The sequence below is a fragment of the Telmatherina bonti genome (assembly GCF_933228915.1).
Source record: "Telmatherina bonti genome assembly, chromosome: 10".
Classification (NCBI taxonomy): domain Eukaryota; kingdom Metazoa; phylum Chordata; class Actinopteri; order Atheriniformes; family Telmatherinidae; genus Telmatherina; species Telmatherina bonti.
The window spans coordinates 5,607,027-5,624,981 of NC_136628.1; the positions used below are offsets into that span (position 1 = coordinate 5,607,027).

Consider the following 17,955-nt stretch of genomic DNA (forward strand, 5'->3'; position numbering starts at 1 on the left):
GAGGTGGTGGAGGAATACAAGTATCTTGGAGTTCAGCTGGACAACAAACTGGACTGGAAATGCAACACTGACTACATCTACAAGAAAGGTCAGAGCAGACTGTACTTCTTAAGGAAGCTGAGATGGTTTAACGTCTGCACCAAGATGTTGCATATCTTCTATAAGTCTGTTGTGGAGAGTGCAGTCAGCTTTGCAGCATCTGCTGGGGTAGTAGCATCAGAACCAGAGACTTGAAGAGAATCAACAAACTGATCCAGAAAGCTGCTTCTGTGCTTGGAGTAACTCTGGAGCCGCTGGAGCTGATTGTCCAAAGAAGAATGCTGCACAAGCTGATGAAGGATTCTTCACACCCTCTCCACAACACAGTGATGAAACAAAGTGTGTTCAGTGAGAGGCTTCTTCAGGTCCGATGTAAGACTGAAAGATACAGAAGATCATTCCTGCCAGCAGCCATCAGCCTCCGGAACAAGACCTCCTCTAGTTAATTTTTATTATATGCTACAATATTGAATTTCCCCTTTGGGGATTAATAAAGTATTTTTCATTTCATTTCATTGAGGAATGCTACAAGTCTGGACCGGTGGTGGGGAATTGATGGAGGGTGGACAAGCTGCACAGAGATGATTGTTGATAGACCTGGATGGCTGCCAGCAGTGGGCAATTGACCAGAGGAGAATGTTGTTGCAGAGTTGATCTCTTAAGATGGACGTGAGGAACTTTATTTTAGTGAACGGAACAGGGAGCTCAGGAAAATCCAGTTGAGGAGGAGTCTGGAAAAACACAGAGAATAAGCAAGGTTTCACTAGGCTCACTGGAAATTAAACTCATACAGGTGGGCTCAACACTCAAGCAATAAAAGACTGGCAGCCAGCTCAAATATACACCAGAAGAAGACTGCAGATTTGCTGCAGGTGTGTAGAAGTGTGCAGCTGTGATATATCACCCTCCAGATACCGGTCCAACAGCACTCTCTGGTGGAACCTAAAAAACACACAATGAATACACAGAAAACAACCTGACACACAGACATAGAATGTAATGTTTAAAAGTACAGATTTGTCAAAGCACAGAATATGATTCACAGTATATGCTATATATTATGAAACTATGATTTTTAAACATACAATATATTATCATATCATATAATCTTTCTTTATTACTACCATTACCCTGTTATGTTTTATGTTCTCCATTTAAGAGTCTTTCATATGTGAACACAAAATCCTAGTAGCAATATGTAATTCTTCCTTTGAAGCATCTACACTGTCCTTTACACTAAATGGATTTTGATAAAGAGGGTAATATAGAGTTCACTTGCTATGTCATCAAGGTCTGTCATGATTTCATTCAGGCTTTCAAAGTCATTGTCCATTGGTGTGAGCACATGCTGTAAAACTGTATCACCTACAGATTTAAAGGTCATTCTTCTGATGCATGGTAACACACGGATGTGAACAGTCAGAACAGGACGAGCAGTGCTATAACAGTTGTCAGTAACTTCAGAAATAAATCAGAAGGGTCCTGATGTTAACCATTGTTAGACATCCCTGCCTCACCCACTTTCACTGGAATCTCTGGCTTTCATGGTGGCTAACAAATCTTTCAAATCCTCTTCAACAGAGGTCAGTTCAGTTCTGGAATCTGGGACCAAGGTGCAGCAAGATTCTCAAATTACCTGGCATGTACCACCCTTTTCTGCTAACAGGAAATTCAGAGCCATTCGGTTTTGCAATGCTATGAGATGTAAGGGTTTTAATTCTGGATCTAAATCTTTCATCTAACAGAGAGCTTTTCCAAATCCATGGCCACATCATTAGGGTATGCAACAGTCATATGGTGTTATCTAAAAATGTCTGTCCCCAGGTTAGGCATACCATTTTCTTTCCAGCATCCTTTTTAAGTCTGACTTTTATAACATGTGGGTGTTCAGAGAGTTCTGAGAGTACCTAAACTCCTGGAATAAGATATGCCAAATGACAGCAAACACACCACCTTGATGGCAAATAAATCGAACTTTTCCTTCCACACATCTAGTCCATGTTAGTGGGACAGAAGTGCCATGGTTTCAGGAAGCATGGAGGATAAAATTTTGCCATGTGTTACTCAGACCCAATGCTGTGACATTCACTTTCCACAAAGAAGTAAGTGCAGGTAAAGTATTGGCTATTAGCCACAGACCTGGCCTGCTAGCATAACATGCTGTGTTAACGGTGTCACATGGAGGCAGACCTGACAATGTTACAGTCCTGATAAGATCAGAGGACTAAACTGTGTTACGTGTAGACATTACCCCATTTAGAGATTGTGCTATTTGTGTTGGCACAGAAATGTCCTGGCTGTCGGATCAGTCATTGAGGGAAAATGATAAATAATTCTGGTCATGTTATCAAACTGTGGCTCTCTGTTAGGTGTGTGTCACAGCACAAAAACACAAGGATAGGCCATGTTGTTAGTAAGGAATTGGTAGGTGTGGATTGAGGTAACAATGAGAACACATATTAGTAACTTTATGTGCTACCTGGACTTCAGTCACATCTATTTGGTAAATTTTATCAGGTTTTTTCATGACTAACTGATTTTTCCTTAACTTCACCTGAAAGAAAATGTAAAAAAAGATGTACAATTACAGAAACTTCTGAATGCTTTATAAAGCCAAATTGATCGGCTTTTAAAGAGAATTGTTTTGCTATATTTAATGTCAACTAAATAAAAATTCTGAATGAACATCCTACAGATGAGGAGATTCTATCATTTTTGTCAGAAGTTGTAAATCTATTGATGTTGGAAGAAAATTATGTTTGCAGAATTCTTTCAACATAATCTGCGTTTCAGAGTTAATTCTCACTTCGTGAGATTTATTGAGACTGCATTATTTATGAGCAGTAGCCCCAGCTCCAAAGACTCAATGCAACAGTGGCTGCCCAACAGTAAGAGGAGGTGAGGTGATCCCAATGGCAGTTTGTCTGGTTTTAATGTAGAATAATCTGATTCAAAGCTTTGGGTGAGGTCAGAAAATCACAATGAAGCATCATTTCATTTGCAAATGTTTGGTGACAGCCCCTCCTGTAAACACTGAGACAGGTGTTTTAGCCTGAAATGGCTTTAATGTGTTAGCATGGATTGGTACATTTCAGTTAGTTAGTTGTGGATCTGTTCACCTGCTAATTAACACAAATATCAAACCAGCTAATCACATGGCAGCCTGTAGTCATGTAGACATGATGAAGAGAACTTGCTGAAGTTTAAACTCAGCATCAGAATGAGGAAGACAGGAGATTTAAGCAACTTTGAACGTGGCATAGTTGTTGGTCTGATTATTTACTGGTATTTTCACACATAACCATCTCCAAGGTTTCCAGAGAAGGTCTGAAGAAGAGAAAATATCCAGCGATCAGAAGTTGTCTGAACCAGAATGCCACATCAAGTGCTGCTCCCGAAAGGATGGCTTGGCAGGCGTCCGAGAGGCAGTGACGTGGCAGACCTGATGGGGCCATGCGGACAGCAGGCATGGCTCAGTAGGATGGCCAGGGTTCCAAGACAACTCAAGTATGATCTGGCATGTCGGGCTGCCAACTTGCTGCTCCGTCTGTGTGTGTGAATGCTGTGACTATGAGTTCTCTGTTTGGTTTTAAATCAGTTTGCTTAATTAGTAGAATGTATTTGTGTATACAACTCCTGAAATTGAGAAAAAACAAATCTGGATTACACCACATCATTCCTCGAGAGCTGAGAAGGTGGTACCTTGTAAGAAAGGTCAGCATGAAGCTAAAGGCCATGCTAACGCTTGGAGAGAGATACTGAAGCCAGAGGATAAAACAAAGATGGTGGCCCAATAACGTACGTTGATAGCAGATTATTAACTTTGTTCACATTATTTATCAATCAATTATGAAGAAAAGTGTTTTTGTGTGTGTGTGTGTGTGTGTGTGTGTGTGTGTGTGTGTGTATGTGTGTGTGTGTGTGTGTGTGTGTGTGTGTGTGTGTGTGTGTGTGATATATACGCGTTGTTCCACAGAAAACAGTTATGTGGGGAAACTTACGTTGAATCTGCATCAAAACTCGAAAGCGGTGACCTATCCAATATGGCGGCGACGCTGGCTCACTCTCCAGCGGCGTCTACGTCTTTTATGTCTATGGTATGTCTGCAAAGCCCCGCTCCCTTCGGTCTTCTCAGCCTCTGTAACGCGATGATCAGATGCTCCCATTGGCCAATCAGAAATCGCAACAAAGATGCTGCGATGACCAGCTCGTCACCAATTGGATTATTTCGAAATGACGTAATACGCAACTGCGTATTGATAAGTCGCTGCCTTTCAGCTTAGTACGTCCCCTTTGCCGCTGTTGCAGGAAACATCTGGACAAGGTACGTTTCTCTCCTGTTAGAAGTAGCTGGTTAAACGTCAGGCTAACACTGCAAGGATTAGGTCACCTATGATTATTAAATAATATATTAACAGTATTTTGTGTTAATCAACAAAATGTTTCACTTTCAGTGCCCCTCCCCCCCCCCCCCCCCTTTTTTTTTTAACTCTTAATGATTACTCCTAATTACTTATATAAATGTGACATAACTTGTTTTTCAAGTTTGAGTTACCCAAGTGTTTGGCTAAACTTTCCGTAAATATGCTTGTGTGCTCATCAATATGGTAAATGATATCGTCGTGGAAAATGAGATAGGAAATGGAGGTTGACCTATGGTGTAATGTTTCATATCACCGTGTTTGAATAAACATTGTCCCTAAGTTACACATGTAAACATGGATAAATCAACCATTACTGATGTCAAGCAAGCTTTAAGTGTCTTGCAGCTTATGTTTAATCAGAAACCCTGGAAGTTTCCTCAGTGGCTGAACCGTTGAGCTGTGTAAGAAGCATCTTACCATAATTTTATTAAAAATGTTTTCTCAAGGATTTTGCAAAAGTCAGCAAAACAAAGAGTTTTAAGAAAAGTAGAAACTTTTGAATTCAAAAGAAACAACGTAGACTGATAAGTAGATGGCATCGTGATGTGATATTCAACAGCACATCCGTTTGTTTCTCGTCCCTTGTCCATGATATCCAGATTCAAACATGGATCTCGTACTGAATGTTGCTGATTATTACATCCTGACTCCATACGTGTACCCGGCATCATGGCCTGAAGAAGGGGCCTTGCGACAGATCATCAGCCTCCTGCTGCTTACAAACCTCGGGGCTGCAATCCTCTATTTGGGCCTTGGTGTCATTAGCTTTTACTTCGTCTTTGACCACAACCTGATGAAACACCCACACTTCTTAGAGGTATGAAGCCTTTATATATGTTTCTGATTGGTCTGTAATAAACCACGCAATGCTCTGAATTTTGTCTGCTCAGGCTGGACAGATTTATTAGAACATCTGCCTGTTATTGAAGTGTACGTAGAATAACATAAATATAATTTTAATTTACTCTCTGCTGATTTTATTTTTTGTTCACCCATTTTATTTATGATAGCGGCCACTCCTGCAAAAACCCATCTATGTGTGTACTACATGTACAACATGTATGTGCATTTCAAATTCCACTTTGTTCAGGTGTATTCTGCCTCTAACCTGGTAGGTGCTGGGGTAGACTCCACCACCAGCTGTCCCTGCCTGAATTGCCATCAGCAGAATCTTTGGCTTTCATGGTGGTTACTAACTCACAGCGGTCAGGTTAGCTTTGGAATCTGCAACCTGCTGGTGCAGCAGAAGTCTCCGATCACCCGGCAGGTACCACCCTGCTGTGCGAGAGCCATGCAGTTTTGTAGCATTCCTGCCAAAATTTCAACGTTCCAAGAAATTACATAATTAGTTTGTTTTTTTTTTAACCTTCATCAACTTCATTCATTCATTTTCCAAACTGCTTAATCCAGTTCAGGATGGCGGGGAGCTGGAGCCTATCCCAGCTGGCTTTGGGCGAAAGGCAGGGTACACCCTGGACAGCTCGCCACTCCATCGCAGGGCCCTTCATCAACTTGCAAAGGCAAAATAATTTTTAACTGCTCTGCACTTATTGACCATGTTGATCAGTTTTGCAGCATCTGGATTGTTGTATTTGGTTACATTTTGATGGTCTTAGTGAGTTCAGAATCTTCATCCTTCTCCTGAAGAAGCTCACTGTTAGAAAGGAGAAGAATTGGCTTAAGACATGACAAGGTCACATCATTTTCTGAGGAAAGGGCATCTGTAAAATCCAGGAGAGGCCCCAATGCCTTTGCCAACAGCCTCAAGAACATCAATGTCCTGTCATTTCAACACCAGTTGCCTGGTTGACCTTTCAGCACCCAAGACTTGTGTGATGGCCTTCTCTTATTCACGGATCTGCTGTATCACAGCCTGCCTGGATCCCCATCTGTCACAAGTTTATGCTGATGAAGTCTGAGCTCCTCTTGTGCAGCTTTGAGAGCCCGTTGCCGTTTCCAGCTGTGCAAAAAAAAAAAGGCAACAATTTTCTTTTGCAGACTCTGTCAATCCTGCTGTCCCTCATGTCCCTTTGTAACATAAAACAAACAACACAACATGAATGGAAAAATCTGTCACTTTTGTAATAGTCAATAAAGACTATTTCAGGTCACACAAAGAGAGAGTGTTTTGCTGTCTTTGCAATTTGATCGCTGAAGGGCCTTTTCAACAATGGGTATGAAGGTCCGTGTGCACTTTCACCGACAAGAATATTTCTTTTGACAACACAGACATTTCCACAGATATTTCTATAGATGCACATGATCTGCACATGAATGGACCAAATCATGCTTATTACACATTGGTCTGAGTCAACTGTGTTGCAGCAGGAAAACTTCTAACAGCGTTGCACACCCCTTTTTAAGAAGGAAGTTCAGCTAATCAGATCAAGAACATGTTTCCAGTCTACAAATGAAAACATCTTTATTGAAGCAGTCAGGAGAAGAGGAAAACACATTTACTAATACTTCAGCAAAGTCAACATAAACTTCCTAAAGAGTGTTGTCGCACCTGAAACTCGTCTGCAGCTGATGGTAAGGTGTCCTCACTGATCTGAATCACTTAGCTTTGGCCAGAAATTTTTAGATGGCAGCCCAGCAAGATGGATTCCCTCCTCGTCGTAGTCTTGCCATTTTCACAGGGATCTAGTCAAATAAGCTGAAAAGTGTGTGGGGCAATTCCATGCAAATGTCAACCTCACCAGAAAAGTAACCATGTTTAATATAAAACCTATTTAAAATATATCTATATTTTAAATAGTGCTATATTTTTAAGTCAAAAATACTTTTGATCATAATAGTCAAGTAAAAACATGTTTTTCCTCACTATGACATGGAGATGTATTAATGTAACTGTTTATTTTTATTCATTTATTATCCTAACCGCTTAGTCCATTCAAGGGAGCTAGAGCCTATTCCAGCATCCTTCAGGTGAGAGACAGGGTACACCCTGGACTGGTCGCCAGTCCATCGCTGGGCTAACACAAAGAGACAACAACCATTCGCGCTCACACTCACTCCTAGGGAGGATTTAGATTAACCACTTGACTGAACATGCATGTCTTTGGATGGTGGGAGGAATTTGGAGTACCCAGACCCATGCATACGCAGAGAGAACATGCAAACTCCACACAGAAAGGCCACCGTTTGAACGACCCCCAAGCCGAGAATCAAACCAATGACCTTCTTGCTGTGAGGCCACAGTGCTAACCACCATGCAGCCCCAAAAAATGTGTATGTTCAGTTTTGTAATTCAGATCAATGGCTTGTCAATGTTGAGTTTATACTCAAATTTTCTATCTGAACCTAACATCCATAATGCTAGAATTGCCCTGTGACAGATTTAAATTCAGTGTTAATGGAGGCCTAGCTGCAACATAGTCAAGTGACAACATACAGGAACTACATTAGCAGCTCCCTTCATGATACAGTAAATTGATTAAAGTCCAAAGATTTCACAGCTCTCTGTATCTGACTGTATTCATGTCCTGTTGGCTTCCTGCATCACATATTGTTATCTTGTGTAGAATCAGGTAAGAAGAGAAATCAGATATGCAGTGACGTCTCTGCCCTGGATCAGCATCCCCACCGTGGCCTTGTTTTTCGCTGAAGTTAGAGGATACAGCAAATTGTACAACGATGTCAGTGATTCCCCCCTGGGTAGGTTATACGATCTGTATGGTTTGTCTTCTTGGTGGCGTTAAGCGTTGTTGCTGATCTCTTCTGTGTGTTCAGGTTGGCCAGGGCTTTTCCTGAGTATGATCTCGTTCCTGTTTTTCACTGACATGTGTATCTACTGGATTCACCGTTTCCTCCATCATAAGCTTATTTACAAGGTGTGTACGGCTTTGTGTTTTTTGTTTACACACACTAATACCACTGACAAACCAAAATCAGCATGTTTAACTTATTCTAACTAGAAGTAAACATACTAAAACAAGCTGATTAAATCCTGCCTGGTTGCATTTTTTTTCTTTTTAAAAAGAGTTTTTTTTTTAAGTTTTAAAGAACATAAAAAATGAACACATACAGTCATAGAGACACTGAGCAAAAACAGGGAGAAATGAAATTAGCAAAAATAGTAGGACGATGACAGGCTACTTCTCAAGAGCACAAAAGTCCAGATATTACACATAGAACAGAAATTATACATCCTGATAGGCACTACTAATTCCAGCCATCGTTGGAAATAACTTTATCCCACGTTTTCCACCCGCCTGATGTATTTGTACATGCCCTTGTTAACCAGTAGAAGGTAACCAATCACCGAACCTTATCACGTCACAAGGATTTCCAAGTAGAAAAAACTCTCTAAAATGACGCGTTTTTCGTCGCCATGGAAACCGAACGGAGAGCATGCTGGAACTCAAACTGAAACTCAAACATGCGTTTAGGTGATAAAAAAACAGTGCCGTTCACATGTCTGATGAGGATTCAACACTGTAACACTGTAGAAAGCTCAGAAAACTCCAAATACCATAATAGGACTCCTTTAAGTACTCCATTGGTGACACTTTGAATATCTTCCTGTACCATTGGTGGACAGTTGAGGGTCTGGACTTGATCCACTGAAACAAAACTAATTTTCGAGCCAACAAAAGTAGTAAATAGGAAAGTTTTTGTTGTAGACCTGAGAGAGAAACAGTCTCCTGACAGATTTAATAGAAACAAGTCGGGATCTGTTTGTACAGTGGCTTGCTCAAGTATTCATACCTCTTAACTTTCCCACATTTTGACACATTCCACACTACAAACATAAATATATTATATTCTGTGAAAGACCACACAAAGTGTCACACAATTGTAAAGTACAATGAAAGCTACACATGATTTTTTTTTTCCACAAACAAAAAACTGAAAAGTTCAGTGTGCAAAAGTATTCAGCCCCCCTGCGTCAATACTTAGTGGAACCGCCTTTTTCTGCAACTACAGTTGCAAATCTTTTGGGGTATGTCACCTACCAGCATTGCACATCTAGAGATGGAGATATTTGCCCACTCTTCTTTGCAAAACAGCTCAAGTTCAGCCAGATTTAGATGGAGAGCATTTGTGAATGGTGGGTTTCAGATCTTGCCACAGATTCTCGATGGGATTTAGCTCTGGACTTTGACTGGTCCATTCTAACACATGAACATGTATTGTTTTAAACCGTTCCATTGTAGCCCTGGCTTTATGTTTAGGGTCGTTGTCCTGTTGGAAGGACTTGCCCCAGTCACAAGTCTTTTGCAGACTCAAACTTCCACGATAGCCCTGTGTTTGACTCCATCCATCGTCCCATCAACTCTGACCAACATCCCTGCCCCTGCTGAAGAGAAGCACCCACTGAGCATGATGTTTGACAGTGGGGATGGTTAGGTTTCTGCCACACAACGTTTTCCATTTAGGCCAGAAAGTTCAATTTTAGTCTCATCTGACCAGAGCACCTTCTTCCACATGTTTTGCTGTGTCCCCCACATGGCTTCTGGCAAACTGCTAATGGGACTTCTTATTTCTTTTAACAATGGCTTTCTTCTTGCCATTCATTCATTCATTCATTCATTCATTCATTGTCCTAACCACTTAATCCAAGTCAGGGTTGCGGGGAAGCTGGAGCCCATCCTAGCAGTCTTAGGGCGAAAGGCAGGGTACACCCTGGACAGCTCGCCAGTCCATCGCAGGGCTTCTTCTTCTTGCCACTCTTCCATTAAAGCCAGATTTTCGGAGTGTACGCCCAATTGTTGTCCTGTGGACAGATTCCCCTACCCGAGCTGTAGATCTTTGCGATTCGTCCAGAGTCACCATGGGCCTCTTGGCTGCATCTCTTGTCAGTGCTGTCCTTGTTCGGCCCGTAAGTTTAGGTGGACAGCCGATTAGGTTTGCAGACGCGGCGTACTCTTTCCATCCATCCATCCATCCATCCATCCATCCATCCATCCATCCATCTTCTGCCACTTATCCGGGGTCGGGTCGCGGGGGCAGCAGCCTAAGCAGGGAAGCCCAGACTTCCCTCTCCCCAGCCACATTTGCCAACTCTGCGGGGGGGATCCCGAGGCGTTCCCAGGCCAGCCGAGAGATGTAATCCCTCCAGCGTGTCCTGGGTCTTCCCCGGGGTCTCCTCCCCGAGGGACGTGCCTGGAACACCTCACCAGGGAGGCGTCCAGGAGGCATCCTGACCAGATGCCCGAGCCACCTCAACTGGTTCCTCTCGATGCGAAGGAGCAGCGGCTCTACTCTGAGCCCCTCCCGGATGACTGAGCTCCTCACCCTATCTCTAAGGGAGAGCCCGGCCACCCTGCGGAGGAAACTCATTTCAGCCGCCTGTATACGAGATCTCGTTCTTTCGGTCACGACCCACAGCTCATGACCATAGGTGAGGGTAGGAACGTAGATCGACTGATAAATCGAGAGCTTCGCCTTCTGGCTCAGCTCCTTCTTCACCACGACAGACCGGCGCAGAGCCCGCATTACTGCAGACGCCGCACCGATCCGTCTGTCGATCTCACGCTCCATCCTTCCCTCACTCGTGAACAAGACCCCGAGACATTTAAACTCCTCCACTTGAGGCAGGACCTGACTCCCGACCCGGAGAGGGCAATCCACCCTATTCCAGCTTAGGACCGTGGTCTCAGATTTGGAGGTGCTGATTCTCATCCCAGCCTCTTCACACTCGGCCGCGAATCGCTCAAGCGAGAGCTGGAGATCACGACCAGACGAAGCCAACAGGACCACGTCATCTGCAAAAAGCAGGGACTCAATCCTGAGGCCACCAAGTCGGATCCCCTCAACCCCTCGGCTGCGCCTAGAAATTCTGTCCATATAAGTTATGAACAGAATCGGTGATAAAGGGCAGCCTTGGCGGAGTCCAACCCTCACCGGAAACGAATCCGACTTACTACCGGCAATGCGGTCCAAGCTCTGACACCTGTCGTACAGGGACCGGACAGCTCGTACAAGGGGGTCCGGTACCCCATACTCCCGGGGTACCCCCCACAGGAGCCCCCGGGGGACACGGTCGAATGCCTTCTCCAGGTCCACAAAGCACATGTAGACTGGTTGGGCAAACTCCCATGCCCCCTCCAGTACCCCAGAGAGGGTATAGAGCTGGTCCACTGTTCCGCGACCAGGACGAAAACCACACTGCTCCTCCTCAATCCGGGATTCGACTATCCGGCGGACCCTCCTCTCCAGGATCCCTGAATAGACCTTACCAGGGAGGCTGAGGAGTGTGATTCCCCTGTAACTGGAACACACCCTCCGGTCCCCCTTCTTAAAAAGGGGGACCACTACGCCAGTCTGCCAATCCAGCGGTACTGCCCCCGATGTCCACGCGATGCTGCAGAGGCATGTCAGCCAGGACAGCCCCACAGCATCCAGAGCCTTAAGGAACTCTGGGCGGATCTCATCCACCCCCGGGGCCTTGCCGCCAAGGAGCTTTTTGACCACCTCAGCGACTTCAGCCCCAGAGATAGGAGAGTCCACCCCTGAGTCCACCAGCTCTGCTCCCTCATGGGAAGCCGTGTTGGTAGGATTGAGGAGGTCTTCGAAGTATTCCCTCCACCGACCCACAACGTCCCGAGTTGAGGTCAGCAGCTCCCCATCTCCACTGTACACAGTATTGATGGAGCACTGCTTCCCCCCCCTGAGCCGCCGGATGGTGGACCAGAATCTCCTCGAAGCCGTCCGGAAGTCTTTCTCCATGGCCTCGCCGAACTCCTCCCATGCCCGAGTTTTTGCCTCGGCAACGGCCGAAGCCGCATGCCGCTTAGTCCGTCGGTACCCATCAGCTGCCTCCAGAGTCCCACAGGCCAAGAAGGCCCGATAGGACTCCTTCTTCAGCTTGACAGCATCCCTCACTGCTGGTGTCCACCAATGAGTCCTGGGATTACCGCCACGACAGGCACCAACGACCTTGCAGCCACAGCTCCGGCTGGCCGCCTCAGCAATAGAGGCACGGAACACAGCCCATTCAGACTCAATGTCCCCCGCCTCACCCGGGACATGTTCGAAGCTCTGCTGAAGGTGGGAGTTGAAGCTCGCTCTGACAGGGGACCCAGCCAGACGTTCCCAGCAGACCCTCACAACACGTTTGGGCCTGCCAGCTCTGACCGGCTTCCTCCCCCACCATCTGAGCCAACTCACCACCAGGTGGTGATCAGTTGACAGCTCCGCCCCCCTCTTCACCCGAGTGTCCAAGGCATGTGGCCGCAGGTCCGACGATACGACTACAAAGTCGATCATTGAACTGCGGCCCAGGGAATCCTGATGCCAGGTGTACATATGGACACTCTTATGCTGGAACATGGTGTTCGTTATAGACAATCCATGACGAGCACAGAAGTCCAATAACAAAACACCATTTGGGTTCAGAGGGGGGGGACCATGCCTCCCAATCACTCCCCTCCAGGTCTCACTGTCATTGCCCACGTGAGCATTGAAGTCCCCCAGCAGAACAATGGAGTCCCCAGAAGGAGCACCCTCCAGCACTCCCTCCAAGGACCCCAGAAAGGGTGGGTACTCTTAACTGCTGTTCGGCGCATAAGCACAGACAACAGTCAGGACCCGTCCCCCCACCCGGAGGCGGAGGGAAACTACCCTTTCATCCACCGGGGTAAACCCCAACGTGCAGGCACCAAGCTGGGGGCTGATGAGAATGTCCACACCTGCTCGGCGCCTCTCACCATGAGCAACTCCAGAGTGGAAGAAGGTCCAGCCCCTCTCGAGGGTACTGGTTCCAGAGCCCAAACCATGCGTCGAGGTGAGTCCAACTATATCTAGTCGGAACCGCTCAACCTCGCGCACAAGCTCAGGCTCCTTCCCCACCAGAGAGGTGACGTTCCACGTCCCTAGAGCCACCTTCTGCAGCCGGGGATCGGACCGCCAGGGTCCCCGCCCCTTGCTGCCGCCCAGCTCACATTGCACCCGACCCCTACGGCTCCTCCCGCAGATGGTGAGCCCACGGGAGGTGGGGCCCATGTAACCCTTTCGGGCTGAGCCCGACCGGGCCCCATGGGCGAAGGCCCGGCCACCAGACGCTCGCTCTCGTACCCCACCTCCAGGCCTGGCTCCAGAGGGGGGTCCCGGTAACCCGCGTCCGGGCAAGGGAACATTTATGCCCAGGTTTGTCATCGTCATAGGGGTCTGCATACTCTTTCCATTTCTGGATAATGGATTGAACAGTGCTCCGTGAGATGTTCAAAGCTTGGAAAATCTAACCCTGCTTGAAATGTCTCCACAACTTGATTTCTGACCTGTGTAGTGTGTTCCTTGGACTTCATGGTCTGTTTGCTCGCCAACATCCTCACAGAACATCTGTATTGTACTAAGATTAGATGACACACAGGTGTACTCTGTTTAGTCATTAGGCTAATATTCAATTATTCAGCAGTAATCAGGCAACTTCTGAAGCCAATTGGTTGGACTCAGAGAAAAGGGGGCTGGATACTTTTGCACACTGCACTTTTCAGTTTTTTATTTGTGTAAAAAAAAAAACAAAAAAAAAACTGACACTAACTTTTCTACAGTTTTACAATAAAATATCACGTTATAACGTGATTAGGTTTTGTTTTGGTTTTTTTTGTCGGTTACAGCTCTACATTTCAGTAATATTAGATACAATCAAAGCTAAACTGCAATAAACAGAACCACTAACTGTCACCAAACAACAGAAAGCAAAAATAACCCATGAAACTATATCTGGTGTGTCGTCATGTCATGTTGTCATTAGTAAAAACATAAACATACCATTCATCTAAAGATCTTAAGTCTTACTAAGTATACATAGTAATGTTGCCAATATTTTTCACAATAAAATCAGCAGACTGCCAAAAACATACTAAGGGATATCATCACTTGAAAAGTATATTATTTTTATGAGAAGGACAGGAGACCGTATGCTTGTTTAATTAGTGTGCTTAATAACAAGCTGTTCACTGATTTGTCAGTGCCTTTTATTTAGCAAAAGGTTGAAGTCGATATACATAATGATATTTAAAACACAGTGCCCAAAACACTTGCCCATTTGGTCAGTTCATTTTATTTAGAAAAATATTTTATGCAAATCCGTAATGCAACTTCAGTCTTTTTTCAAAATGGGGAACAAAAATATTAGTTTACTGATTATCTATTTTTTTTAAAGGGGAAATTAAATGCACTTTATACCCTATCGGAAACAGTTATATCACTTAAATTTTGGAGCTCCATGTTGACTGCTTCGGTTATGTATCATCCTTGGTTTTGCTGGTGTGAAGCATGTCAGCAGATGATGTTGCTCTTTGCAGACAGAAGAGCAGGGCTGCAGGTAGAGTCAGATTGGAAACTAGATTCTGAAATATATATTTTAAAAAAGAGGAATTAATTTGTTTACAAATGATGGACATGTTCCAGTGAAATTTAGTGACAACCGTGTTTACCGGCATAACTCCCCAGTAAATGGAAACCACTTTGGCGTAAAGAGGAGAAACGTGCTGGATGTGGCTCAACTTCTCCACATTTGTCATCATCACTTTGTCTGTTGGGTTTCTGATGCACAGATTTAACTGTTTAAAAAAAAAGCACTGAATTAAAAATACATAAAACAGCAGCAGCATGAATCACTCAGGGAATGGGAGTAATTAGCGTTGGCTATTTGCATCAACATCAGCTATTTATCAGTATTAGCCATTAGCTAGAACACAGAAATGGACATTTAGAAATCTACTTTTTATGAATATTTTTAATACTTCCATTTTGCTGCTGTAAAGTGTTCACACAGTCGGAACCTAATCCTTTTGTAAGTGTTAATGTTGTGGTTAATCCTGTCTTGAACAACCAAATGTTGAACAGCTATGTTGTGTCTGCTGCAGACCAACAGGCTGCAGACTAGCTGTTGACTAGTAAGTGTTGCCTCAAAAATGCAGTTGGTCCAGGCAGCTCCTTTGTCTTCTGATTCTGAGAGTTCATGTTGAGAAGCCTCTTCCATCCGGCTGACCACAGCTCCTACTGATTTCTGCCGGGGCAAGCAAACCCCACACAGACACGGGTGTTGTTGAAGATTAGCAGAGGGAGGAACTTCAGAGTTTTGGATGTCATAAAAGTGGAAATTTTAAAACAAGCTGGCTAGATAAATATACGTATAATCTGATTAGGTTAAAAAAAATCATATTGGTCAGGCCCTAGTTATTCTTAACTTTTCATTTACTAGAAAACAATTCTAAATATTCTTCTATAAAACTAACAGAAAAATGCAGAGAAACATTTGTCACTAGTCGCTTAAATGTAAAGAGGAAAATGTTCACAATTTAGGAACAGCAAAAGAAAGAGCTCTGCTAAATCTGGATGGAAACTCAAGGACACACGTGTCAAACTCCAGTCCTCTAGGGCCCGTATCCTGTCTCTATGCGCCAACATACCTGACCAAAATTAATACACAGGTTGACGAGAAGCGGCCGGATCCCTTTCACTTGAATCAGGTGTGTTGGTTGAGGAAAACAACAAAAACCCGCCGGATACCTGGAAGACTCCAGAGCCTGACTGGAGCCTGTTAGCGTAGTAGCTCTGACATGTATGATGGAGTCATTCAAGTCTTTGACACTAGAACGGCGACCAGCGGTCATTAGACCGCTACATTTAAACTTCAGTGAAATTCACTTCACAATTGAGGAGTCCCTGTATGTCAGGGTTTTGTTCAGGAGTGAGGGAAGGATGAAGCAGGACTTCTACAGGAGCTTTGGTGCAGTAATGAGTACTCAGCATCAGTCTGTCCTTGTGGAGAAGGAGCTGAGCGGAAAAGAGAAGATCAGGATTTACCATCCAGGAGGGGAGCCGGGAGAAAATGCAGGAAGGATTTCCCGACCCGGCTCGGTTTATTTACCTCCTCCCACTAAACAGCCGAGAAAGAGAAAATCGTTGGTGGGAAAAGCTGCGGAGTAGAAAAGTGCTCAGAGAGCACAAACCTCCACCGTGGCATTAAAATACTTCCTGGATCTAAACGGGGTTCTGGATCACCACCAAAATTAAATCAGTTCTTCCCTTTCACATTTCCAACAACTCCTCAAAATTTATGTAAAATCCATCCGTAACTTTTTTAGTTATCTTGAAAACAAACATATAAATGCCAGTAAAAACATAACCTCCTTGGCAAAGGTAAGAAAAAAGCGTTGGATCATGTAAGGAGCAAAACCAGAGGGGGAGGAGCCAAGACAGGGCGCCGCTTTCACATCTTGCTAGCTCCCCAACATTACCAACCTCAGCTTTTAAGCAAAATAGGTGTTTATACTTCAATCAGTATTTTTCTTTCATCCAAAAAGAAAAGGAGAAGGAATTTGGGTTCCTGGTCCTTCTTTATATTGCTATCTTACCGTTTCTATTAGTAATTCATAAAGAAATAATAATAATTATGAAATGAATTTATTTGTTTTCCCTTCCATCTCCAACAGCTTTTCCACAAACCACACCATGTATGGAAGATACCTACTCCTTTTGCCAGCCACGCCTTCCATCCAGTGGATGGCTTCATGCAGGGCCTTCCGTACCACATCTACCCCTTCCTCTTCCCCCTCCACAAACTCCTCTACTTGGCTCTTTACATTTTTGTCAACATCTGGACTATTTCCATCCATGACGGGGACTATCGCGTTCCCAGTGCCTTGACAAGCGTCATCAATGGCTCAGCTCACCACACTGACCACCACCTCTTCTTTGACTACAACTATGGCCAGTATTTCACTTTGTGGGACCGCCTGGGAGGCTCCTACAGGCACCCCTCAGCTCTGATGGGGAAGGGTCCCCTGGAACTGATCCGGAAGCTTCAAGCGGAAGGAAAATTGGGGGATGATGGCGTGAAGGTGAAAGGACATGCTCGCAGAGGGGTCACATATAAAGAGAAGTGACAGCTCATTGTTGTAGGTGAGACAATGTAATGCACCTTTAACCAGCAGGAAAACCTCTCAGACAATAATGCTCTGCCAAAAAAAAAAAAAAAGAAAAAAGAACATACTCTGAGACTTTGAAATCAAATCATGCCACATGGCTGAGTTCTTGTATATACACACAGTAAATGACAGAATTTAAATTTGATGTTTACAAAAAATCTGCCTGGTTTGATTGGCCTTTTATGGTTTGTCTTCTAGAAGTTTAAATCATCCTACTTTGGGATTATTTTGGAAATAAACAAGGAAAAATAATAAATGCATCTTACTTTATGCATTACAAGTTTGTTCTTGGTCCCATCCCATGGTCGTCCCAGCATTGGAAGTTTGCACAATTGTCATGGATCTGCTGACAGCTTGACATTTAAATCCTGAACTTTTATTTCACTAAACAAAACCACTTAAGGTCCACTTGTTTTCTCCACCCCTTCAGTTCTCAAAAAAAATGCACAAGCTGGCGATCTTTCATGTCAACATCTCCAAGGCAGATGGCCCGTTTCGCTGACAAAGACCAAGTCAAGCTACCGTTATTTAACTTACAAAGTGTAAAGGTCCAAAGATAAAAGAACATTTATTACAAAACTTCTGTCTTTAAAATACAACTATACAAG

At 44.3% G+C, this 17,955-nt stretch overlaps 1 protein-coding gene across 1 annotated transcript; it reads left to right on the forward strand.

The window, feature by feature from the left end:
- Nucleotides 1–4,337: 4,337 nt before the first annotated feature.
- On the forward strand, nt 4,338–17,696 carry sc5d (sterol-C5-desaturase). Its single transcript, XM_079247204.1, has 5 exons — nt 4,338–4,363; nt 5,063–5,280; nt 7,988–8,120; nt 8,196–8,296; nt 16,853–17,696. Exons 2-5 carry the CDS (start codon nt 5,071–5,073, stop codon nt 17,303–17,305), a joined length of 897 nt encoding a protein of 298 aa, XP_079103330.1. The 5' UTR covers nt 4,338–4,363; nt 5,063–5,070; the 3' UTR covers nt 17,306–17,696.
- The last annotated feature ends 259 nt before the right edge of the window (nt 17,697–17,955 follow it).

Bases quoted from the DNA above. Each gene is read 5' to 3' on its own strand.
- sc5d (XM_079247204.1), top strand. From the start codon at position 5,071: ATGGATCTCGTACTGAATGTTGCTGATTATTACATCCTGACTCCATAC. The intron at 5,281-7,987 runs GTATGAAGCCTT...TATCTTGTGTAG, and splicing joins AACACCCACACTTCTTAGAG to AATCAGGTAAGAAGAGAAAT. The intron at 8,297-16,852 runs GTGTGTACGGCT...CATCTCCAACAG, and splicing joins ATCATAAGCTTATTTACAAG to CTTTTCCACAAACCACACCA.